General features: G+C 60.3%; 1 protein-coding gene across 1 annotated transcript; it reads left to right on the plus strand.

Annotated features, from left to right (window-relative positions):
• Nucleotides 1-1,902: 1,902 nt before the first annotated feature.
• Nucleotides 1,903-24,742, plus strand: SYT2 (synaptotagmin 2). The gene is made up of 9 exons (XM_066565368.1): nt 1,903-1,968; nt 15,633-15,815; nt 15,945-16,114; nt 17,444-17,560; nt 17,767-17,934; nt 18,084-18,251; nt 18,661-18,778; nt 19,972-20,105; nt 20,890-24,742. Exons 2-9 carry the CDS (start codon nt 15,650-15,652, stop codon nt 21,094-21,096), a joined length of 1,248 nt encoding a protein of 415 aa, XP_066421465.1. The 5' UTR covers nt 1,903-1,968; nt 15,633-15,649; the 3' UTR covers nt 21,097-24,742.
• The last annotated feature ends 423 nt before the right edge of the window (nt 24,743-25,165 follow it).

Genomic DNA, 25,165 nt, shown 5'->3' on the forward strand with positions numbered 1-25,165 from the left:
AATCTGTTTTCTCCCCTCCGGAGAGCGATGCTGGAGCAGGGACAGATGCTTCAGGAGCCGTTAATTAATGACGGGATGGCGATGAGCTGTAAGAGGCTGCAGTGGCGGATCCAGGGCCAGGAGAGGGCTCTTCCCATCGGCTCCCGCTCCTCCCGCAGGGCGAGTTCACACGAGTTCCTTACGTTGGGTGCGGTCCCGGACACGGAGAGTGGGACCGGTTTTGGTGACACCCGGCCCCTCGTCCGCAGAGATGTCCCCAGCGAGTGCATCCCGACCTGTGCTGACTCCAAGCCCTGTGCAGGCAGCAAAGCAGGCAGGAGAGGAGAGCAGGAGGGAGAGGAGGCAGGGGAGCGTCAGAAGGGTCCCATACATCGTGACTACGGGAATTACCACGGCGCAGAGCCGGAGGAATCGGTCCGAGCCATGGGGCGGGGATGGGGGGATGCAGAGGGACCACACGGGGCTGATGCTGACGCTTCAATTTCAGACGGACTCCAGCGTTTGGGAACACTCAGCTGCCCTTTTCAAGAGTGATGGGCAGGGGAGGATCCCTTCGGTTGGGGTAACCAGCACCCCTGGGTGCTGTAGTGGGGATATGGCCCCATGCAGGGCCCTTCCCCTGCCCCCGGTATCCGGTGGGAGCTCCTGCCTGTCTCTGTGATGTTGTCGGGGGCTGGTGCAAGGTTGGGAGGGGGTTTTGCTGCAGCAAAACTAGGGTGTGCAGTGGTTTTGGGTGATGCAGCTCCCAGCTGGGCTGGAACCTCGGGATGCCCTCCCTGCTCCAGGCACCGCCTCTCCAGAGTGCCTCTGGCTGGAGCGGCTGGAGCAGCCGGCCCCCTCCTTGTGTAGTTCAGATGCTCTGGCTGCAACACTGGGACCAGGGTCTGCTGGAATGGAGGTGGCAGAACCTCAGCTGGGGTGGTTTGGAGTGAACCCCCAGGGTCCCTGTCCCTGGCTCATGTATGAGGAGTAAGGAGTGTCCAAGGGCTCCCTTTTCCCATTGGAGACTCCGTTGATGGGAAGGGGATCCCACAGCAGGGGCAAAGCTGTCCCCCCACTGCCCTCTGCTCCCCGCCCGGGCTCCTCGCTTGTATCCCATCAGCTTTTTCGTGATGTTTTGGCTCTAAAACGAAACCTGGGTTCCCAGGAGCCCTCTGGATCTGGGGGGAGGCACGATGGAGGTGCCACCACCTCAGCTGCCTCCAGCACCTCTCTCCTGTGGCCGCAGCAGGACCTGGCAGGTCCGTGTGGCGGTGGTGGCGGCAGTGGTGGGTGACTGGCGGGTGGCGATCGGCGCAAGGTCACTGGTGAGAAGGGACCAGCATGCGTGACCAGTGCAAGGTGATGGACGTGAAGTGTTTGGTGCTGGTGCCCAGTATCAGTGTCCGGTATGAGGGGCCTGCTGGCAGTCCCTGGTGTCAGCGCCAGGTGCCAGTGCTGTGTGTGAGGTGACCCCAACGCGAGGTGCCTGTGCCCAGTGCCCGTGCTCGGTGCTGATGTGAAGAGCCCGGTGTGAGGTGACCCCAGTGGGGGTTTCCCGGTGCCCGGTGCCAGGTATGAGGTAACCCCATGGGGTGCCCGGTGCCAGGTATGAGGTAACCCCATGGGGTGCCCGGTGCCAGGTATGAGGTGGCCCCATGGGGTGCCCGGTGCTGGTGCCCGGACGCCCGCGGGCGGTGCCGCTCCCGCACGAGCCCCGGTGCGCGGGCGGGGCCGCGGGCGGGGCCTCCCGGTGGCGGGAGGAGCCTCGCGGAGCCGCCGCACGCGAGCCCGGAGGGGCCGGGGCTGCCGCAGCGCCGCGCAGGTCCCGCCGCCCGCCCGGCACCGACCGCACCGACCGCTCCCCTCCCGCCCGCCCCGCGCCGAGCGCTGCTCTCCCGGACCGCACGGACCGCACGGACCGCACCGCACAGCACCGCACAGCACCGCACAGCACCGCACAGCACCGCTCCGCTCCCGCCCCGGCCGGTAAGTGCCCGCCCGCACTCCCGCCGAAGTTTCCCCGGTGCCGCAGCGGCGCGGACCATGCGGGACGGGGCTGCCCGAGCTCTCGCCGAGCCCGTCCCGGCGCCGCCACCCGAGATGCGATCGTCCCCCGTGGGGTGGGATGGAGTACTCGCCGTGGGCACCGGGCAGTGCACCTCGCCGAGTCCCGGTGCCGGGAGCAGGACAGGGACCTGCGCTTTTCCCGGGAACCCATCCCGGGACACGGGTCCCAGAGCTGCCCACCGCTCGGAGGCTGCTCGTGGGGGGCTGCGCCCAGAAGGCGGCTGGGGACGGAGCCTGGACGGATGGAGAGGGGGGCGGCGAGTGCTGCAGGAGGCTGCGGAGCTGGCGGGGAGCGCCCAGGGGCGTGGGGACTCTCCCGAAAGCGTGAGACCCCCTGGGAATGCGGGGCTACCCCGAGGATGCCGCGCGGTGCCGCCGGGTCAAAGGTGCCCTCTGGGCGCTGCGGGATGCTCCAGCTCCTCATCCCTGCGGATGCCCCACATGGGTGCCCTTGGGGTGCTGGCCCCGGGAGTGGCGGGGGCGCGGGGCTGTTCCCGCAGCATTGCGGGGAACCCACCCTGGTGCTGGGAACCCGGGAGCGGCGTGGCCCCAGCGTGGGCAGCTACAAGCCCCGCTGCACTGACGGCTTCTTCGTAGCGGCCTGGCCAGGAGCCAGCTCCAGGCAGACCCTCCGTCTGGATTCCCCCGCCGTGGCTGCACCATCTCCGGGATCCTCCAGCACTCCCCACGCTGGCTGGGTGCCGTCAGGGTGCAGCCGTGCACAGGAGGGGTTCGGTCCGGCGCCGGGGATGTCACACCGGGGTGCCGCAGCCCTCGCTGTGCTCAGCACATCGCTGCTCCCCTCAGCCTAGTTTTAAAGAGTGATCCCAAAGGAGCTCTGCAAATTGCGCAGGGGACAGGCAGCGTTGCAAGGTGACTGTGGCACAGAGAGGGGGGGACAAGTCTGTGTCACCCATTGCTTCGTGGTCTCCAACTGTATCAGCGCCTCTGTTTCTCTGCTCGGGCGCTCCTTGGCGCAGCGCTCTTCTGTCCTCCGAGAGAGAGCGGCCGGGGTGCTGCGGGTGTCACCCACTGCAGAGTGTCCGACAGCACAGCCTCTTGCGCTGTGGAGCTGCAGGGCGCTGCTGGACTCCCCGCCTGCTCCTCTGCTGCAGCAAAACTTCAGTCCTGAGCGCAGGCTGGCTGGTACGCGAGCTGCTGCTGCAGCGGTGTTACTCCTGCACGCACCAAGCGGCAGCGCAGCCACCGGCAGGAGTCTCCAGCCTGCTGCATTATTGCTCGCTAGCAGATAGCACAGTGCCTCGGCCGCAGGCTGCCGGGGCTGCCGGACCCCCGGGGCACCCCTGGGGCATCCCCGGCGCTCTTCGCCCTCGCTGCGCTGCGTGCGGGTGCTTTTGGTCGCAGGGTTTGGGTGGGAGAAAGTGCGGTTTGCGGTGGTCTGTGTGCAGGTTGAGTGAGACATCAAGGGGGAGGTGATACACCCAAGGTCATTGAGGCCAGCAGTGGCAGTGGGAGTCACCTGTGCTGCTTGAGAACAGCACAGATCAGCACAGCACCCCCGCGCCCCCAAACCCGAGCACCTCTCGGAGTGATGCCATGTCTCCTCCTTGCTTATGGGTGTAGTGCAGGAATGGGTCTGACCTTGCCCGATCCCCTGGCACCTTGCCCAGCCTCCCCTGGTGAGCACCCCTGCCCTGCTTGCCGGGAGCCAGCCTGAAGCCCTGGTGCCCCCGATTCTGCAGGGCGAGGACGCGTCCCTTGCTGCCTGAGCCCGGCGTGGCAGCGGCGCTGAGCAGCACCCGTGGCACTGTGTGCTGGCTCTGCACCCCACTGCCCACAGCACCCACGGTCCCAGAGGAGGGAGGACACACAAATACAGTCATACAGACCCTGTATATACATCTACATGTATATATATTATATATCCATGGCAGAGGGATTTCCAAACAGCCACTGTGGCATTTGCTGCTGACTGCTCCCATGGGAGCTGCCTCCTGCTCCATAAGCCCCAGGGATGGTCACTGGGCTGGAGCTCGAGGCCACTGAAGTGAGCTGGGACTCCCACTCCCCCACACGCCCTTCCTCCAGTTCACCATGGTTTTGGCAAAGTCCCAGCTCTGGGAGCCGGATGACTGCGGCTCCTCATTACGACTGGAATTTCTCCTTCCCCGGGCTGCGCAGAGCTGCGAGCTGGCAACTGTGATGTCCTCCAGCAGGATCAATGCCCAGTGTACAGATGGGACCCAGTGCCCACTGGTTTAAAATCCTGGATTTTTTAATTCCCTACTCCCGGCAGTGCAGCTCGGCACTGTGCCCGGCTGTGCTCCTCCTCAGCCTGGTGGCCACCAGCACCTTCCCTGTGCCAGTTACCTGGAGCCGCTGGGAAGTGCAATCAGCAAAAAGCTTTTGCCCTTGGCTGTGGTCGGCCTTTCCCTCCTGGGTGAGCACCCGGCTCTTCCCCAGCTCATGCCCTCAGCTCAGCTCCTGCCTGAGCCGCGCTCCCCAAAGCGCTCTTTGATTATTAGCCCTAATAATTGTGTTATCGCATTGACTGAACTGTTTCAGATGCCAAAGCTAATTTTGCTCTTCATGCCTTCCTTCATCAGTAATGGGATTTTGATAACATCACACGTCCAAAAGTATTGGATAAACTTGGCATAATTCCCCATTTATTAATTAAACCGTAAATTAGGCAGCGTGCGTCTGGAATCTGAATGCCCCACACTGGTGTAATCCTGCTGCTGGGGATGGTGCTGGCCCATTCCTGTCACCCCTGGGGTGTGGGATCCTGGTGTCTCCTGCTGAGATTGGGGGCTGCCACATCCCAGTGGGACCACCTGCTCCATTGCTTCCTGCCTGCTGGAAGTTGTGATGTTTCATCAGATCTGGTGTTTGGAGTAGGAATTGTGTTGTCCCTGAATTTAGCTGTTGGTCAGCAGAGTCTGGCAGAGCTCCCTGTTCCCCCAGGGTGGTTCTGCTGGTGCTGGTGCTTTGGGAGGGTTGACTGCAGCCAGCTCTGGCAGTGTTGGGCTGTGCCAAATTCCTGCTGTCTGGAGCCACATCCCACTCTCCCACACAGGAATTTGTCTGACTGTTGCACCAAACCCATCCCCACTGGCTGTGGCCCCACCGGCCTGGAAGGTACTTCTGGCACTGACAGGGTGTCCTTCTCCTTGTGCATCTTAAGGAAAGCTGGTGTGTTTTAGTTAATCTGGGGTGTTTCATGCTCCCCAGCTTTTCCCAGCCCTGCAGGGTGCAGCAGATGTGGACTCTGGGCTTGTGCATCCCTGGGGATATGGGGAGACCAGGAGCAAAGTGGATGCTTGTGGTGCTGGTGTAGGTGGGTGCTGTGGGATGTGATGGGGTAGTCCAAGCCCTGAGTCTGGGCTGAACTGGAGGTGGCCTGGGGGGACTGTCCTGCTGCCAGGGACCTGGGGAGCTGCTCTGGGGCCAGGCCATGGGCACTGAGGGTGTCTGTGAGCAGCAGAGAGTGTGACATGCCTGTGTGCCAGGCTGGTTTGGGCACAGCAGAGATGATCTGGCAGCTGACTTCTGGCAGTGCTGGCATGGGATGAGGCATCCCTGACTCCTGTGAGCCCCATGTGGTGCCTCACACCACAGCAATTCCACCAAAACACCATGGAGGTGGGGTCAGCCTCCAAACTGGTTATCATTGTCCCAGGGAGATGCCTCCTACCTTCTCCTGCAGGACACAGGGAGTCCCTGGGGACATGCTGGGACTGAGGGCTGCTGGTTCTGGGGAACCCCAAGTGACACCACAGCTCCCACCGGGCTCGAGCAGAGGATTCAAGGAAGAAAACAACCCCAAATTTCAGGGCCATGCATGAATTTACAAACTCCCTGTGGGCTCCGTTGCTGTCTTGCTCTGTTCCCAGGGGAGTCCCAGGGTTTTCTCCTGGAGCTGAGGCCTGGCAGAGCTGGGTTAGTGCCTGGATGCCCACTCTGCCCATGTGGCATGGTGGCACCACTGCCAGCAGCCTGGCACAGCCCCTGCCTGGTGCTGTGTGGGGCTGTGCCAGCTCAGCCACTGCTCTGTGCCACGGGAGAGCCCAGCAGAGACCTCCTGGTGGAGTGGTGTGGGCCTGGCCATGGGGGACCCTTGGAAGGGATGGTGACCACCAACACCAGTTCAGGAACCGGGGTGCTTTGCATCTGGTTTTTCCAGGGGAGGAACAACCTTCTCCAGGATGCACTGGTGGAGCAGCTTCTCTGTGCAGCCCTGACAGTATGTGCTGCTGTGCTTGTGCTGACAAAACACTTGGAGTCACACAGGGATGCAGTTTAGAGGGGCTGGGCAGGGACAGGGGCTGTGTTCACCACCCCAGCTGTGCCCCGGCTCTCCCAGTGACATTTGTCCATCTGCACAAGGTTTATTCATGGAAGTCAGTCCTGTGTCCTGGCCCTGGTGGGGCTTTGTGCCACAGCAAAATCCCCTGGGCTGCTGTGGTGCTGTGTCCTTGCTGATCCATCCCATCATTGTGCTTCCTCCATTCCCTTTGCCACCCCAAATGCCACAAGGCTGTGAGGCCCTGGGGACACAGAGCTCTACCCTGCCTCTGGGCTCTCTGTGCCTTGGAGCTGGGCAAGCAGCACCAGCATTGCTCCCACAGGATCCAGTCCTGGGGGACTGAGCCCAGGCTGACAGGGAGGAGGGGGATGAGCATTGCTGGGAGCTCCCTAGGGATGGGAGGTGGTTTCCTGGATTCTAACACCAGGAACACGGGGCTTGGCTGGGAGCTGTGGAGATCTCCCTGGAGCCTCCCCTGGAAATGGCCCCTGGTGGCTTGTGCCTGCTTGTTTCAGCCATGCTCTGAGCTGGGAGCACACGGGGCGTGCCCTCCCTGCTCCGTCTGGGATCGATCTCCGCGTCTCGCCCTGCTCCTGGAGCCGCTCCTGGCTCTTCCCCAGGAGCTGACCTGGCTCCTTTGCTCTCCTCCCCTGCTGATCTGGAGCCATCAGCGTGGCACAGAGCCATGGCCGGGAGTGCTGGCAGTGTGGCCGTGGTGCCAGCAGCATGGTGCCCACCCAGGAGGGCAGAACTTGGAACTCTTGGCTCTGTGGTGGCTCCAGAGTGCCAGGGCAGCTCAGCCCATCACCATCTGGTGCCCTATTTAGCTGCTCTCGTGTTGCCTTCAGAGCAAGGCACTGCTGCTGTGGCATCACAGAGCTGGGGGGTGGGCTGGGCTCTGCCAGCACCTGGAACCTGTTTTTGGGAGGCTTCTTTGGCCATTCATGGCTCTGTGTGCCAAGGGTGGACTGAGTGAGCTGCCTGGGGTTGGGCTGAGCCTGGTGGTTTGCTGTGGCAGTGGTCAGTGCCATGTGGGATGTTCCGTATGCCCTGCTGGCCTTGGCAACAGCTGTGTCCCCACAGCTCAGGATGTGGTGTCCAGTATCCCCAGCTGTCTTTTCCGCGTGTGCCATGGAGGCACATGGCATAAGCCAAAACCCTCTGGAGGAAGTGCTGGTGCTGAATGGTGCCTGCAGCCTCTGCAGCATTCCTGTGGGATGAGAGAGCAGAGCAGCAGTGATGGGAGGCAGTGGGAAGCAGAGAGCCACAGTGGAGAGGGGGACAAGGTGCTCATCAGTCCCTTTGCACCCAAATTTCAGGTGGCAGTGGCTGTGGCAGCGTCTGCCCCGGCTCCTGCCCCTCCCTGACACCAGTCCCAGCGCAGCTCTGTCCTGCCCTTCCTTTCTGGGGCAGCTGCAAACAAGACCCAGGGCCTGATCACTCTAGAAAAAGTGGACTTTGGGGCACCAGCACCTCTGGGTGCCAGACAGGGCTCTGAGTGCCCAGCAGTGGGTCCTTCTCTCCTCAGAGGTGGGCGCTGGCATTGAGGGCTGTCACTGGCCTTGTCCCCCATTCCTCCTCATTGCTGTTCTGATTTTAGAGGCAAAGGCACAGAAAATCCCTGAGCTGCCTCACTGGGCACCCTGGCGTTGGTGGGTGCCAGCAGTGGTCCCCATGCAGGGAGGTGTCCCTGGTTGGGGACAAACCTGCCATCTCCTGAGTCACAATGCTCTGGGGGGCCCTGCCATTGCTGAGAAGCTCCCCAATACCTGGTGGGTGTTGGCTGGGGGGGTGCTTTGCAGGAGGAGATACACAGGAGCGAGCAGGGCAGGGTGGGATCATCCCTTCCCCATACTGACCTTCAGGTGTCCATCCAGTGGGAGACTCGTGGCAGCAGGAGCTGATGGTTTGGCTTGGGAACACCAGCAGCCATCAATCTGGAACCCAGATGATGGACAAAGGCTACCTTAAGGCTGCATTTACTGCTAGACCTCGCTTGGGTTTGCTGTGAGTAACACAGATCCTCTCTCACAGGCAAGCACTGGCTACAAAACCACCATCAGTTTTAAATTTTTTATTTTACAAGCTCCCCCTCATGAGCCAGGGGGCTGAGTTTTTTTCCTTGAGGCCAGGGGCTCCATGATGAGGAGCCCAGATTCCAGCTGTGGGCAGTGAGGCAGGAGCTGATCCTGAGCTGGGCAATGGGGTGCCCTCCTCAGATTCCTCATGCCTGGGGAAGAGCCTGGGGCTGCTGAACTCCAGCAAGTCATTAGTTTTAATTAGGGAGCTGATGAGGCCAGGAATGGAGTGTGTCCTGCTGGGAGGAGGGTGCTGGCCAGCTCTGGTCCCATCCAGAGATGCTGCTGGAGCCTGCAGGAGGGGGAGCAGTGCTGGGGGTCCCAGTGAGGTCTGGTGGCCGTCACTGGCACACTCAGAGCGGGGGGAATGCTGAACTTCAGCCCAGCTCAGGGATTTCCTCTCTCAGGATGCTGCTTCCCATGCTGTGCCTCAGTTTCCCTTGGAGAGTGGGGGTGTCTTGCCAGCAGCACCTGCTCCTGCATGGGTTTGAGGACAGGAACATATGTCCCTGTGAGGGTGATGTCCCAGCAGCTCAGGTCCTGTGGTGCCACTTGCTACTAGAATCACACCTCTCAGCTGTAGGAATACTCTCCCTTGAAAAATGTGGAGCTGAGGGAGCAGAGACTCCCCTTGCCCTCAGCACAGTGGATCAAGGTGGGAATGTGGGGAGATTCTGGGGGAAAGTGCTCCCCAAGCCTTGGGAGCTGCTCCACCATGCTGGGTGCTGAGGGTCTGATGTGGCACTGCTGATGCAGCTGCTGTAGTGTTGTGCTGGGGCTGGGCAAGGGGAGCAGGGATGAGATTCCACAGCTTGCTGGGCTGTTGCAGAGTCCCTTTGCAGCAGGGTCCTGCAGCATCTCCCTACCCAGCACCCCCTGCCCTCCCTCCTCCCTGACCCTTTGGTCTGGTGCCTTCACACATCCCTTGCCTGGGATTGCTATTAATTAAATGACCATTAGAAGCCAAATCATGTTTTTGCCTTAATTAGAGTCTCCTGTCTCACTGCTGTGAGCTGAACCTCGGGCCCAGCGTGTCCCCTCCGTGTCCCACTCAGGCCGGTGGGAGCCCTGGGGAGCGGCTGTGCCTGCCCAGGGATGCCCGGGCACTGTGCCATGGCTCCAGCAGGGATGGGATCTCCCCCTCCAGCTCCTGACCCCAGAAACAAAACACCTGTTGGCATCAAAATCCAGATGGGGCACTGGCAAGTATCCCAGCTGTACTCTGGGATCTCTGCTTGCCCTCGGGCTGCACTGCAGGATTGTGCAGGCTCTGCAGGGCCCAGGCTTCCTGCTGGCTTTGGGATGGGAGAGGTCTTACCTTGAAACTGGCTCGGGATTTTCATTCATGACCATACAAGCCCAAGCCCTGGCACACTGCAGCACAGTTTAGGGCTCAGCTCCTCGTTTGTGGAGGTCTGAGGGGTTCCCACATCCCTGTCCCAGCAGGACAGCTCAGACCTGGCTTTGCCATCCCCTAAAGGAGCAATAACTCATCCCTCTGGGCCCACAGCCACCCTTCCTTAGCTAACAAGTCTCCCCCAGGTCGGGGTTTCCCTGGGACACTTCATCCCTCTGGGCCGGGGGGGCCAAAGCTGGGACCCCCCCCGTGCCTTCCCACACCCAGCCCATGCTGGGTCAGCGCTGCTGCTGCTAATTGCTGCCTCAGCCTCATTAATCCTCATTTGTTGCTGTTGCTGCTCTCCATCATCCCCGCGGCCTTCACCTTCCTGGAGGGGAGAGGTTCCTGCTGCTGGAGGGGGAGGGTCCTGCTGCCCCTGCAGACGAGCAGCTGCATTTCCCCAAAGCCTCACCCTGATGGGGACTGAGCTGCTGTGTCCAGGGACATCCCAGTCCTTCTGTGCATCCCCAGATTCTCACCCCGGGTCTGGTCCTTGGCAGAACATCCTGGCTGAAGAGAGATCCTCAAAGCCCCCCAAGCCAGTGACTCCCCCCCTCCATCCTTCCCCATCCCACCCAGACAGAGAGCTACTGCTGGGGCAGGGGATACCCATGATAACCACCTCTGGAGAAACCCCAAATCCCCTTTTTGTGCCAGGTGCTGCAGCAGCAAGGGGGGTGGTCTTTGGGATGGAGTCTTTGATGGAGGAGGAGGAGGAGGAGGAGGAGGGATGAAGGGCTCAGGAAGGGGATATTTCAGGGTCTAAACTGCTTTTCTGTACCCAGGGGATGCCCTGGGGATGGATGGGGATGGGATTGCCAGCTCCAGCCTGGGATTTGCATCCCGCCAGACCTTGGGGTGGTGCCAGCAAACGGAATGCAGCAAATGGAATGTGTGCAGGTGGAAGGGGGGACACCCCCACCCCCTCTGCTCCCTAAAACCAGCGATGGAGCCAGGGAGGTTTACACCAGGAAGGGCTGGTTTGGAGCTCAGTGCAGTTTCTCGGGGTTCAGTATCAGCTTCACCGCGGGGAGGGGGGATGGACACCTGGGGCCAGTTTGGGGGCTGAGCCTGGAGGGAGCTCGCTGGATCCAGCGCCAGGGGGTCCTAGGCCAGATGTTTGCAGCTGGGGGACATTGCCTGAGGGGTACCGGGTAACACAGTGTGGGGTGCAGATGGGGTTCAGGGGCTCTGAGGGTGGTGCAGCATGCAGGTGCATGCAAGGAACGGGGCTGGGGTGATAGGTCAGGGGGTCTGGGAAATGCCGCAGGCACAGGATATGGGATGTGCTCTGGGGGTGGGGGTGCTGCGGTGGTGGATTTGGGGTGCTGCACTGAAGGGTGCAGGATGAGGCATTGGGGGCTGCAGGGGGGTGCATTAGGGGAGAAATGAACCGTGGGGGTGATGGGTTAGTGGGGTTCAGGGTTACACACTAGGGGGCTGGATCAACACGGAGCAAGATAAAGCCCTGTGGGGGCAGAGGTGGCAGCTGGGGGGCTGTGGGGACCCCCACACCGCGGGGGCAGTGTAATGGAGGCGCATGGGTGATGCGCCACCCTCCCCACGCGCTGCCCCTGTGGGTCTCTGCAGCAGCTGCCGCCTGTCCTGCTCCATGGGGAGCTCCTGTGGGGGTTTTTGTGGGGGGAGGGGTGCAGCGCATTCCCATGGGGTGCATTCCCATCACCCTCCCCTGATGGAGGCTGCACCCCACGGATGGGCTGGGAGATCCCCAGGGACCCGCAAGGCAGCAAGGGGTCCCTTCCTAGCCAGAATTTATTCATGATGCCTTAACCTACGCTCGTTCTTCGGCCAAGGACTGATAGAAATGGTTAATTATAACCCTCATATTTTCTTTATGTCCCTAACCTGCGATCTTGGCGGGGGGAGGGACGGGAGCAGTGGGGGTTGGCGGGGAACAACTCCAAACCAGGCAGAATAAAGAGGAAACTTGAAGAACGGCAGCGAGTCCTCGGCAGGGGCAGCCCAGCGGGGTTCGGGGGTGCGGTGGCGATTGCGGGGGCCGAGCTCCCTTTCCACCCGCACCGCCGGCCCTCGGCTCCTCGCCAGCGGCTGCCGCAACTTGCAAAGAGGAGGGGAAAAAATTGCAAAAGGAATGGAAAAAAAAAAAAAAAAAAGCCCAAGCAGGCAGCGGAGCCGGAGCAGGACTGCAATGCAGTGCCGCAGCCGTGCCCGCACGGCCCCCGCCCGCTGCCGGGGAAGGGGCCGGGACTGGGACAAGGCGGCCGGGACGGGCCCCCACCCCTGAGAATCTGAGCCCTGGGCTGGCAGCAGCTCTGCCCCCACAGCTGAGGGGTTGGGCTGCCCGCCTGTGCCTACTGGGGACACGGAGTGTGCCCGGGGACACCCAGTGAGGCACCGTGGGGACTGGGACCTGGAGCTGAGGGGGCATCTCCGAGATCACAGTGCCCCGCTGGCTGCTCTCCGTGCCCCACAGAGTGCCCCCCTCCCTGCCCTCGCAGCCTCCCATCGCTCCCCGGCTGCCCCACGGAACTGCCCTGCCCTGCCCCGCCCCTGCAGGAGGCAGATCAAAGCCTGGTGCCCCCTGCCTGGGGGCAGGATCAGCCCCCGCCCCATGACAGGGCCTGTGGGGCGCTCGGCTGAGGGGAGCAGCAACAGGGCCTCCATTGCCTGGCTCCCCGCAGGCACCTCCCGGGCCTCAGCTCTGCCAGCACCCGCTGAGCACCACAAGGGAGCAATTAGTGATGCTAATTAGGTTGCCCGGTTCAAAAGCAGCCCCTCAAGCGAGGCCTGAGGCTGCCTGCAGCCCCCAGCCCCGGGCAGCCCCGCAGAGATTCCGCAGCAGCCCCCGAAGCAGCAGTTCCCTGGATAAGGGTCTGGGCTGCATCTGTGCCCCACAGCCCCCCTGGCACTCGGGGCTGTGTGGGTGTGTGCAAGCCTTGCACGAGCTGCGGGCACTGCCTCGCACGGGTGGGCACACGCACACACACGGCTGGTGTGCACAGCCGCACGGGCCCTGCCTGAGGGGACAGGCGACACGCACAGACACAGCCCGGGCAGATGTGCACGGCCCCGGGGACAGGCCCGGGCACACACTGCCTGCCTGTGCACCCACACACAGCCCTGTGCACTCACACACAGCCCTGGGCACACACTGCCTGCCTGTGCACCCACACACAGCCCTGGGCACCCACACACAGCCCTGTGCACTCACACACAGCCCCGGGCACTCACACACAGCCCTGGGCACACACTGCCTGCCTGTGCACCCACACACAGCCCTGGGCACCCACACACAGCCCTGTGCACTCACACACAGCCCCGGGCACTCACACACAGCCCCGGGCACTCACACACAGCCCTGTGCACTCACACACAGCCCCGGGCACTCACACACAGCCCTGGGCACACACTGCCTGCCTGTGCACCCACACACAGCCCTGTGCACTCACACACAGCCCCGGGCACTCACACACAGCCCTGGGCACACACTGCCTGCCTGTGCACCCACACACAGCCCTGTGCACTCACACACAGCCCCGGGCACTCACACACAGCCCTGTGCACCCACACACAGCCCTGTGCACTCACACACAGCCCCGGGCACTCACACACAGCCCCGGACAGGTGTGCTTGCACCTGTGCACAGCCACAGGCACACACCTGAGCATGAGTATTCACACACACACACTGTGCACGAGCATTTACGTACCCTGTGCACATTTACACACACACACACACACACACACACTCTCCCATACCCTGAGCACACACCTTGCACAAGCATCCACACCTTCACACATTTGCATGTCCCACACACACCTGCTTGCACAAGTGCATGGCCATGCCTACACCTCCATTTCCCCCCATGTGCAACCACGCACAGACACTCCCCGTGCACACACACAGACACTCGCACACACACAGACACTCCCCGTGCACACACACAGACACTCCCCTTTGAGCCCCTTCTGCCAAGCTGGCAGGGTCTGCTCTGACCCTTGGGCCTGTCTGCAAGCAGAGGGTGTTGTTCCATCAAAAGAGGATCACCTTCAGTGGCCACACCATTGTTTTCCAGTTGTTCAGTAACTGAGGGATCTCAAAGCTTGCTTTCATTTCAATCTCGCTTATAGTTTCCATATTCTCAAAATCTTTTGCCAGGCAATCATATTTATAAGGCTTTCCTGTTTCATCTTCCCCAACACAGGGGTTAAATGCAGCAGCTCCTGGTTCATCCCAAGAAGGATGTGGGGGTTATGGGGGACCTCCAGCCTCTTGCTCCAGCCCCCCAGTGCCAGGGCTAGGTGATGCTGATGCTGCTGGTGCTGGCTGTGACAGCCCCTCGGTGGGGTGGGAAGGTGACTGTGGCCAAGGGTGACAAAGCTGCAGCAGGGACCTTGCCTAGGTGGGAGTCACATAATCCCATTTTGTTGTGTGAAGGACTGTCTTTGCCTCATGGGGGCCCCCCTAGACCCCCACACCATGTTCCCCCAGAGCAGGGGTGCAGGAGGAAGGTGTCCAGGGGTGGAGCCACACTCTGGGTAATTCAGTGCTTGATTCACCTGCGAGGTGGCCAGAGACACACAGCAGTGTCACTTTGGGACAGCAACGCCCCCAGGTCTCTCTAGCTGCCTTTTTTAAGATGAGAGCACTCTTTCCCAAGTTCTGCAGGAAAGGCAGAGGAGCACCTGGGCCCAGGGGATGATGCTCTGGCTGAGAGGCTTCTTGAGGGTGAGGAGGAAAGAAGAGATGCAAGGAAGGGGGTGCACTCAAGCCACAGCTCACCTGCCCCCAGAAACTCCTTCCTGGGTTATCAGTGATCCTGCTGTCCCGGCTTCCCCTGCTGGAGAGCCTGGTGTTCTCCTTAACCCCACCGGCACTCTGCATTCCCTGGCATTGTTCCCTGCTTTGGTCTTCCCTTGCAAGCTGCTTTCCGATGGGGTTGTGGAGGCACTTTGGGGCTGGAGCTGGGGTTCTGGGGGGTACTTTGTACCAGGTTTGCCTGCAGGAGTCAAAGCCACATTTACAGGACGATGGCTGTGCCCATCCTTGGTGGGTGCTCAGACCCAGCTGGGCTGTGGAGGGGGTGCAGAGCCTCTTGGGCTGTTTGCGACTGGAACACCTTCCCCTGGCTCCATGGAGGAGCAGAGCTGGCCAGGGGAGCCCTGTGGGGTTGGGAGGTGTGGCACCCGGGACATGGTACCTGTGACATGTGAGTTGACCCATTGACCTGCACACTGAACCTGCCACTGCTGTGTAGAGCCAGCTCTTCCCTGCTTCCATCCATCCTCAAAACGTGCCCTGACAAAGCTCCCTGAGGGCTGGCAGAAGAGCAGTTTTGCTGCTGTTCCCAGACTTGGAAGCTACCCTGGGGCTGGGAGCAAGTCCTGAGGTCCCACATCATTGCTGAGTCCCTGTAGGTGTCCCATGCCTGGGATCCCTGCCTGAGAAAAGGAGGAGATGGGAGGGCTGCATTTGTCCCAGCTGATCTCATTCTTCTCTCCTGGGGATGCAAACCCCCTCCCCTCACCCCAAGGGGCCGTGCCAGGTGAACTCCTCCCAGGAGTGTCCCCATTGTCCCCAGGAGGCTCAGAGCTGGCACCATCATTGATGCAGGGCTGGGTGATGCTCCCAGTGGCTTTGGAGATGTCAAGGACCAGGAAACCCAGGGGCCAACTGGGCTTCCCATGGCTTGTGAGGGATCCAGATGACCTCTCACAGCCATTGGGTCTGTGCCCCTCTAGAAGAAGATGAGGTGTCCTGGTGCAGCCCCGCTGCCCATGCAGGGGCTGTCCTGGGGACACTGGGCAGGAGTGGGGACAGCAGGGCTGTGTGACCAGTGGGTGATGTGTTCCAGGGAGCCCCTGGCCCACCATGACGTTCAAGCAAGCGTCCATGATGGCCCCAGAGGCCACGGCCAGCACGCTGCCCATGAGCACCATGGAGAACTCCACGGAGGCTGCGGGGCCGGGCGAGAGCAAGGAGGACATGTTCACCAAGCTGAGGGACAAGTTCATGAATGAGCTCAACAAGATCCCCTGTGAGTAGCTCCTTTCCAGGTGTTACCCTCCTGATGACCTCCCCACCACACTGGTCCCAGTAGAACCTGTGGAACAAGGTTTTGGGTGGCTGGGAGGGAGCTGACCAGGACACTGGCTTTCGCCCACAGTGCCACCCTGGGCCCTCATCGCCATCGCTGTCGTGGCCGGACTCCTCATCCTCACCTGCTGCTTCTGCATCTGCAAGAAGTGCTGCTGCAAGAAGAAGAAGAACAAGAAGGAGAAGGGCAAAGGCATGAAGAATGCCATGAACATGAAGGACATGAAGTCAGGCAACCAGGTGATGTCCTCCTGGGCTGCTTGGCCAACAGCCCCTCTGGCTGAGTTATGGACTGTGTCAGGGCACTCATAGACCAGGCAGCAGATTGGGATGGAGCCACCAGGACCCCAGGATGGAGCCAGGACCTGGGACAGCAGCACTGTTCTCTTCCAGTGTCTGGTGGCCCAGATGGACCAGGCTCAAGCTGGCCTGGACCTGCCAATGCTTCACCCGAGCCAGGAAACGTTGATTTAATCCCACCTCCCTCTGGGTCAGACTCATTTCTCTGTGCCTTTAGCTGAGAGGGGAGGCCCACCAGGCCAGAACACTGGGCAGTTTGGGATCCCCAAAACGTCTGTGGTGAAGTGGCAGGTGCTGGTAACTCATCCTGGTGGCCAGCCCAAGGCAGGCTTTGGTACCCACAGGCTTGGGGCCACCCCAGCCATTTCAATGGCCTTGATCCATGGCCATTTGGAGGGGGTGGGAGAATTTGGGTATCTGTTCCTGCTCTTCAGAGCCATGTGGGCACCATGGGCATGCAGACAGGGCTGGAGCAGGAGAGGGGGCAGGTGTGAGGTGAGATCCCCAGGTAGTACAAGGTCTAATCCCCCACCCTGCCAGGTCCCTCAGTGTCTGTGTAACACAGTGTCTGTGTCTCTCTTTGCCCACGGTGCCCTCGCTGTCCTGCCCTGGCTGCCTCTGCTTGGGGACACCCTCCACGTAAGTGTCACCATGAACCTCCTTCATCATCTGCCTCTGGGTGGGATGAGGGACTGGGGACACATCAAAGAGGGGGCAAGGAGCTGGGACTCCCACCTCATGGACTGTGCTTGGAGAGGCAGGAAGAGGGGTGGATTTCCTGGGGACAATCTATTTCTGAGCCTACAAAGCCTGGAAATGGCCCTGACAAGCCCTTAGCTCTGGCTGTGGTGCTCCTCCAAGCACGGGCTGGGGGCACAGGACCCACCAGCTGCAAGCACCAAAACTCCCTCCACTGCAGTCAATCCCTTGTCCTGGCACCCCTGGCAGCCCCCCTGTGATTTTGGCTGGATCAGCACCGGGGCCTCCCTGGGAGCTGCGTGGCTGTGTCATCCCCAGTGCCACCCCCAGTGCCACCCCCAGTGCCATCCCCGGTGCCACCCCCAGTGCCACCCCCAGTGCCACCCCAGCCTGCTCTGTCTGTGCCTCCTGTCCCCAGCACATGGGTCCCCCTCCCTCTGGTGGGGAGAACCTGGCTGTTGAGACACCAGGAGGGTTGGGGTGCTGAGGTGCCCAGGGCTGTGGGGCTGAGGCTGCTGGGCTGTGTCTGTCCTGCTGAGCTGGACCTGGCTGCCATTGCAGGACCAACAGGATGATGATGATGCAGAGACGGGTCTGACAGAGGGGGAAGGTGAGGAAGAGGAGAAGGAGCCAGAGAACCTGGGCAAGCTGCAGTTCTCCCTGGACTATGATTTCCAGGCAAACCAGGTGATGAAGGGGCTGGGGCTCAGCTGAGGAGTGGGGTTTGCCTGGGGGGGAGTTGAGAGGAGGATCTGTGCTGGACCTGGGAGGCACACGAGGGAAGGAGGAGCTGGGTGCTGTGTCAGTGAAGTTCTGCCCCATGCTGGACTGGAGATGAACCCTTGGCAGTGCATGGCTGGGCTGTCTCACTGAGGACTCCTCTGCCCTTCCAGCTCACAGTGGGGATCCTCCAAGCTGCTGAACTGCCAGCTTTGGACATGGGTGGCACCTCAGACCCATACGTCAAGGTGTTCCTGCTCCCTGACAAGAAGAAAAAGTATGAGACCAAAGTGCAGAAGAAGACCCTCAACCCTGCCTTCAATGAGACCTTCACCTTCAAGGTGAGCCCTGCATCCATAACAAGGACCTTGTCTCCCCCTCCAGTCCTTCCCCTGGCTGTAGCAGCCCTGTGTGCTGCCTCTCCCTTCCAGGAGCAGGTGGTCCCGGCTCAGGGTCCCCCTTGCAGCCTGGTTGCTGTCCCTTTGTGCAGGTGCCCTACCAGGAGCTGGGTGGGAAGACGCTGGTGATGGCCATCTACGACTTCGATCGCTTCTCCAAGCACGACATCATCGGGGAGGTGAAGGTGCCCATGAACACAGTGGACCTGGGCCAGCCCATCGAGGAGTGGCGGGACCTGCAGAGTGGAGAGAAGGAGGAGGTGAGAGCAGCCCACAGCTGAACCCCTGGCTGGGGGCCTGGGATGGGGGCTGGCCACGGGGTGAGCTCTGCTTTCAGGGCCATCCCACAGCTCAGGGTCCCACTCACTGTGGGGTCCCGCCAGGGTACCATGAACATCCTGACAGTCATTACTGGGATCTGACCTGTTGATCCTCTCTGTGAAAATGTTTATATAACAAAAAAATCAAGACTATAAAATATCTTGAGTGCTGTGCTGGGCCTAGCTTGTCCTGGACCTGGTGATCAAACTCTTGTGTTGGTGCACAGGGTGCCAGCTTGTGCCTGGACTGAGCAGGGTTTGGGGGGACCTGCATGTGTGATTGTGTCCAACCACTGGAGTCCCAGGCACTGGTGAGGCTTTGATCTCCCCTCCTTGCTCTGCTTGGCAGCCAGAGAAGCTGGGAGACATCTGCATCTCCCTGCGGTACGTGCCCACGGCCGGGAAGCTCACTGTCTGCATCCTGGAAGCCAAGAACCTGAAGAAGATGGATGTTGGGGGCCTCTCAGGTGGGTGTTGCTCAGGGGCAGCCTTCCCCTGCCCTGCTGGGGGCTCTCAGCATCCTCTGTGGGAAAGGACTCTGGGGCCACCTGTCTGGCAGAGCTTGGGAGAGCCCCCAGGGCCTCCTCATGCCTTGGAGGCAGCCCCAGGTCTGGCTGGGGGATGAGGGGAGATGGGCATGGGATGCATCCCTGACTCTTGGGAAGGACCCTTCAAACCTGGTCCCCCAGGATGCTGCAGGACCTGGGAGGTGCCATTTGCTCCTGCTCCTCCTTGACCTCATGGCTGGGGACCTTGGTTGCCAGCATGTTTTGTGCCTAAAGTGTCTTCCCAGCCCCATCCTAGGGCTGAGCTCTGTGCCCAGGGGTCCTCAGCTCTCTCCAGACGTGCTTTAACCATGACAAGAGCAGTACCTGCATGGCTGGAAGGATTCAGCATTATTATGGGCTTTCCTGCTCCAGAAACAGGGGTCAGGCCAGAGCCCACCCAATGTCACTCACCTGACAGGCCAGTTGTCACTCTGCTGTCCCCTGCCTTCCTACAAGGGGCCCCACAGCATAGAATCCCAGAATCATTACTGTTGGAAAAGACCTCCAGGACCATCGAGTTCAACTTGTGCCCAGTCCCCACCTTGTCACCCAGACCAGAGCACTGAGTGCCATGTCCAGGCATTGCTTGGGCAGCTCCAAGGATGGGGACTCCACAACCTCTCTGGGCAATTCCAGTGCCTGACCATCCTTTCCATAAACAAATTCTTCCTGATGTCCAACCTGAACCTCCCCTGTCTCAGCTTGAGGCTGTTTCCTCTTTTCCTGTCCCTTGTTCCATGGGAGCCGAGCCTGAGCCCCCTGGCTGCCCCCTCCTGTCAGGGAGTTGTGGAGAATGAGAAGGTCCCCCTGAGCCTTCTTTTCTCCAGGCTGAGCTCCCCAGCTCCTTCAGCCTCTCCTCACTCTCCTGACTCTCCAGACCCTTCCCCAGTTCTGCTGGATGCAGAAGAGCTCCATCCCTTGGCCAGTTGTTCCCACAAATCTTCTCCAGCCCAACCATTTTGTCTTTGGCATCCAACCACAAACTTTGACCGTCTTTACTCAGGGCAGTCTCTCCCTCACCCTGGGTTGAGATGTCTCCTGGGAGCAGGAGGTGTCCCAGGGGTACCCCCAGGGCACCTCAGCCCTGGCTAATGCCCCATCCTGACCCCCAGATCCCTACGTGAAGATCCATCTGCTGCAGAATGGCAAGAGGTTGAAGAAGAAGAAGACCACAGTCAAGAAGAAGACCCTGAACCCCTACTTCAATGAGTCCTTCAGCTTTGAAATCCCCTTTGAGCAGATACAGGTTTGTTTGATGACTACCCTGGGATGGAAGATGTCCTAAAGCTGCCTGAGCCCTCATCCCAGCCCTCCAGCAGCCTGAGCTGTTCCTGCTGAGCTCCTGGTCTGGTCACCCAGGAGATTCTTCCAGTCTCATCTGGGGCCTGGGCTGATGCTGAGGGCAGCTGGTGTGGGGTCAGAGGTGGGAGGCTGGGCAGCACCCATGGGAGATGAACCCCAACTCAGATCACAGCTGAAATTTGGTTTTCCTCTGCTCCTGATCCTACAGCGCTCACCCTAAGCAGAACAGGGTGGTCCTGGGGGCATTTTGGACTCTTGGCCACTGCCTTCTGCCCCTCCATGTCCTGTGCAAGTCCCTGCACGTGCCCCTTGGTAGCCCAGTAGCCCACAGCTCTTGCCCAGCCCCACATCCCACCTTGGTGACCTTTCCCAGGTGAATCAGCTCAGGATGAACTGGGCCCCCACTGGGCTCTGCACTCCTCAGAGGACATGAAGGAAGCAGGGATGGGGCCCGGCCCTGAAATGGGCAAAATGTAGCTATAGTAAAATCTAATACAAGGAAACTGAGATTTTCTCAGATATAACATCCAGCAGCTGTTTGGATTCTAAAAGGGGAAGTTCACTATCTTAAAGAGATGGTTTAAGAATGTTTTCTTCACATTTGTTAGAGATTTTCATTGCTTCTTCTGGGGGCTCATCCTTGGGGGATCCTTGGGGCACCCTGGGGCTAGGCAGCTGTCGTGGCCACCGCACCTTCCCAGCCCTCTAAACAAGGTTTCCTCCTTTAGAAAGTGCAAGTGGTCATCACAGTGCTGGACTACGACAAGCTGGGGAAGAACGAGGCCATTGGCAAGATCTTCACGGGCTTGAATTCGACGGGCACGGAGCTGCGGCACTGGTCCGACATGCTGGCCAACCCGCGGCGGCCCATCGCGCAGTGGCACTCGCTCAAGCCGGAGGAGGAGGTGGATGCAGCTCTCGGCAAGAACAAATAGTCTGCGGACAGCTCACCCAGAGCTACTGATACCTCAGTTCTGCAACCTTCCTTTTGGTTTTTGTTCTGTTCCAAGCTGAAATGCCCTTCGATGCCTCTGGAAGGGTACCCAGGCAGTCCCAATAGCTTCCAGGGGAAGAGGTTAAAGACATGGATGGTTCTTTTTGTTCTTCGGCATCGCTCCCTTCTGCTGCATGTCCCATTGCCTCTGCTCACCATCCCTTCCCAGTGCAAAGCCAGCAGCACACCTGGGACCTTCCCCAGCAGCTGTGTCACCAGCCTGCAGCATTGCTGCCACCATCCTGCCCTTGGGATCACGTGGGAACCGTGGAACGTTGTGTGGAGGTGATGCTGGAGCCTAATGGTGTGAGATGACCAGACCCACTGTGCTTGGTTGGGGCATGACCATCAGTGAGACAGAAAAATCGTGCAGAAGACCCTCTGAAGAGACCCAGGTGCCTCCCCCTGGCCCTCCCCAAGGAAGGCTGAGAGCCCCTGGCCAGCTCCAGGCTTGGGTTCTTTGAGGAGAGGCTTGCAGGGGCCATGGATCCTGCTGTGGTGGTGGGGTGTCGAGCCCTCAGTGTTGCAGCAGGAGCTGTGGACGCCAGTCTGGGCACAGGGAGCCTCAGGAAGGCTGCTCCAAGGAGACACAGGGTGACATGTGGATGCACCAGCAGCACTGTGTGGATCACCACCACCAGCAGCACCACAACCTCTGTTTTGTCCCCAGAGGGGCAGCGCTGGGTGATTTGCATCTGTGTCCCACCATGCTTGGTGAATCCCATAGATCAAAATGCTTCCATGAGGCAGGTTTACAATGAGAGGTCTCCAGATGTGATGGGGGCAGCTCCCCAGAGCTGTACCAGGTGTCTCCCCAGGGACTGTCCATTGCATATCCCATCACTGCTGTGGGCACCCCCGCCTCAGGGCAGCCAGGGGGCCATGGGGAGCTCCAGCCCCATCACCTGCTGTGGGTGGGGATGGCAAGAGCAAGCCTGGGGCCAACAAGGGACCACAGCCCCCGAGCCCCATGAGCTGCTACTCCCCACCAGGCCATTGGCTGTTAAACCCACCCCATCCTGCTCCTCTTGGGGGTATAAGCCATATCCATGACCCTGACAGTGGCTAAGAGCTTCTCTAGGCTACTTCTCCCACTGTCCCAGAAAAGCCTCTGAGCCAGAAAGCCAGCACAGTTCTCTGCAGCTGGGAGAGGGTCCAGCAGCCCTGCCCAGTGCAGTCCAGTCTGTACTGGAGCACTGATGTTAGTTCATGTCCCTGTCCCAGCTCCAGCCCCACAGCAGCCTCACACTCTGCTCCCTTTGGCGTCCCTGGACTCAGTGCTGGGGGTTCCAGCACTGCAGCAGTGAAGGGTTGAGCCCCAGGGATGTGCTGGCACTGGGGACGCTGCTCTGGGGGTTCAACATCTGGGCTGGGACTCAAGCCCAGGGACACAGTGCCAAAACTGAGCTCATGCCAGTGCTGTTGGATGCTTTAGCAGCTCCCACAGCTCTGACTTCCCAAAGGGCATCCTGGCCCTCTCCAGAGGTGGGGAGACAATGGGACACTTGGTGGCAATCACCAGGTTTGAAACTTGGCTCAAGGGGTTCAAAGGGATGTGGGACCAGCCCCCGTCCCTGGAGGGTTGTGCAGCTCTGGGACAGGTCCCCAGGGCAGGACATCTCCATCTGGGGAGGTTTGGGGCTCGAGTGGCCGAGCTGCAGTGTGGGAAGGAGATGTTGGACAGGGACCTCTAATGACCACCTCCACCACCACTGCAGCTGCACTTGGCTATGCCCTGGTGAAGGGGGCACTTGGGGCCATGCTGGGTCTGCAGGGGTCATCCAGCCAGTGGTCTCTCAGGGCCATCTCCAGCTTTAATTAGTCCCTTTTCCTAATGGATGTGTCAGTGTCAACAGATGGAGTCCTGCCCTGCCCCTGTAGCCAAAGGGAGAAGAAGTCTTGGGATGCTTTTAATAATGGGGAGCTGGAGAAGGGCTGATCCCCCATGGTCAGGAGCACTGGTAGGACTCAGTCTCACTTTGTGGTCCATCCAGGCCTTGGGGGAGAGGGAGCGTGGGGTGTGTGGGGGCATTTGCCTTACATGGAATGGGCTAAAAGAGGAGGAATTAGAAAAAGCACTGAAATCCTTGTTTGCAGCCAGCAAGTGTGCATGGCCCTGCAGCCTTCCCAGGGAAGCAGGTGGAGGTGTGTACACCTGCACATCACACCTGCACACCTGCACATCACACCTGCACATCACACCTGCACACCTGCACACCTGCACACCTGCGCATCACACCTGCACACCCCAGGTGCATCTCCTCCTGTGCTCCCCCCTGCCCCCAGACCCACTGCATCAGCCGGGGTCTGGGGATCCAGGCCAGGAGTGGCGATCCCACCTGGCTGCTTTCCACTCAGACTCTTTAAGCCTTTGGGGGAGGGGGAAGACTGTGATTTTAATACATGATTTAATTTTTTTTTAATAAAAAAGGGAAAACCAACCAACATCCTGAAGCCATCTGCGCTGCCTCTGACCCGCCCCTTAGCTGTGTGTAGGTAAATTATATGGAGACATAGCTGTATATACCACGAGCAGTGCATGTGATGCAGCCACGTAGCAGCAGCAGCAGCATGGCCCCAGCCCAGCGGCGCTGCCACCGCCCCGCCGCTGCCGTCCCCATCTCCGGCTCCGCCACGGAGGCGGCGACGACCAAAACCCATCGCTCGAGAGCTCTCCACCGCCCTGATTCTTTCCCCCCCCCCCCAATTAAAATGAAAATCCCCGATTAAATCATATAAAAGAAGAAAATAATGCCAAGAAGCAAAGCATGCCAAGCCCGACCCGCCAGCGGAGAGTGAGCTATCACCGCCGCGGCCGTGGCGTCCATGTGTGTCGTGTTCCTGTGTCTTGTCGCGTTTGTCCCATGGCCGGGTAGCAGCAACATCGTGGCTTCGGTGTCCTGTGTCGCGTTGGTGCATTTCACCGTCAGAGCAACTTTAGAAGCCATATTAGAGCACGGTGCAGCGGGACCCCACGGGGACAGGCCCGCGGTGAGCCGTGACCCCCTTCCCCCGTGTGTCCCCCCGGTTTCGTGGGGCTCGGGCTGCCGGGAGCCGCGGCGGCCGCGCCTCGCTGCCCTTGGGTGCCGCTGTCACCCGGGCCAGGGGACGGGACAACGCTGGGCACAGATGTTGGGGTCGATCTGCTGGTGGTGAAAAGGCTTTTCGGAGCAATTTGGGTTATTTCTGCCATGCCCAGCCGGTGGTTTCTGTTTTGGGGACGAGGGCTGGCACTTCCCTCTCCTGGCGGCATCGCGGAGCAAACCCGGCTGTGCCACGGGGATGCTCCCGGAGGTACCAAAGGAAGTGAATCCACGAGTCTTGGCAACAGGCTCGGGTTCCTTTTCCTTTTTTCTCCCGGTCTGGGAGGGAGGAGCCGGCTCCTTTGGGAGTCGCAGGCTCGGCCACCCTTGGAGCGGCGGTGCCGGCCCCGCTCGGACCGTGCCAGCCCCGCAGCGCTCGGCTCCGGCGGAAGCTGCTTTTAATGCCCCTTCCCCTCGTGTGGACTCTGTCGTTCCGTCTCTGATCGTTTGATGGTTATTTTGTAATGATTTACGTCTCCTTATTAAAGAAACGAGCTGAAAGGAGCTGGTTCCCTTCTGGTCTTGCTGCTGGGGCATGAGGGGCAAGAGCCAGGGCAGTGATCCCAGGGATGCTGGAGGGATAGAGGTGTGGGTGGAACCCCACAAGGGCCCAGGTCCCCCAAAACACAGAATCATAAAATCACTTAGGTTGGAAAGGCTCTCTAAGATCGTGGAGTTCAAGTGCTAACCCAGCACTGCCACGTTTACCACTGAACCATGTCGCAGGTGTCACATTCACAACCATTTGAACACTTCCAGGGATGGGGACTTTGCTGCTGCCCTGGGCAGCTGTGCCAGGCCCTGACAACCTTTTCAGGGAAGAATTTCTCCCCAGTATCCAACCTAAACCTCCCCTGGCACAACCTGAGACCATTTCCTCCTGTTCTGTCCCTGTTCCCAGGGAGCAGAGCCCAACATCACCCGGCT

The sequence above is a fragment of the Molothrus aeneus genome, chromosome 24, assembly GCF_037042795.1.
Source record: "Molothrus aeneus isolate 106 chromosome 24, BPBGC_Maene_1.0, whole genome shotgun sequence".
In the NCBI taxonomy this organism is placed as follows: Eukaryota; Metazoa; Chordata; class Aves; order Passeriformes; family Icteridae; genus Molothrus; species Molothrus aeneus.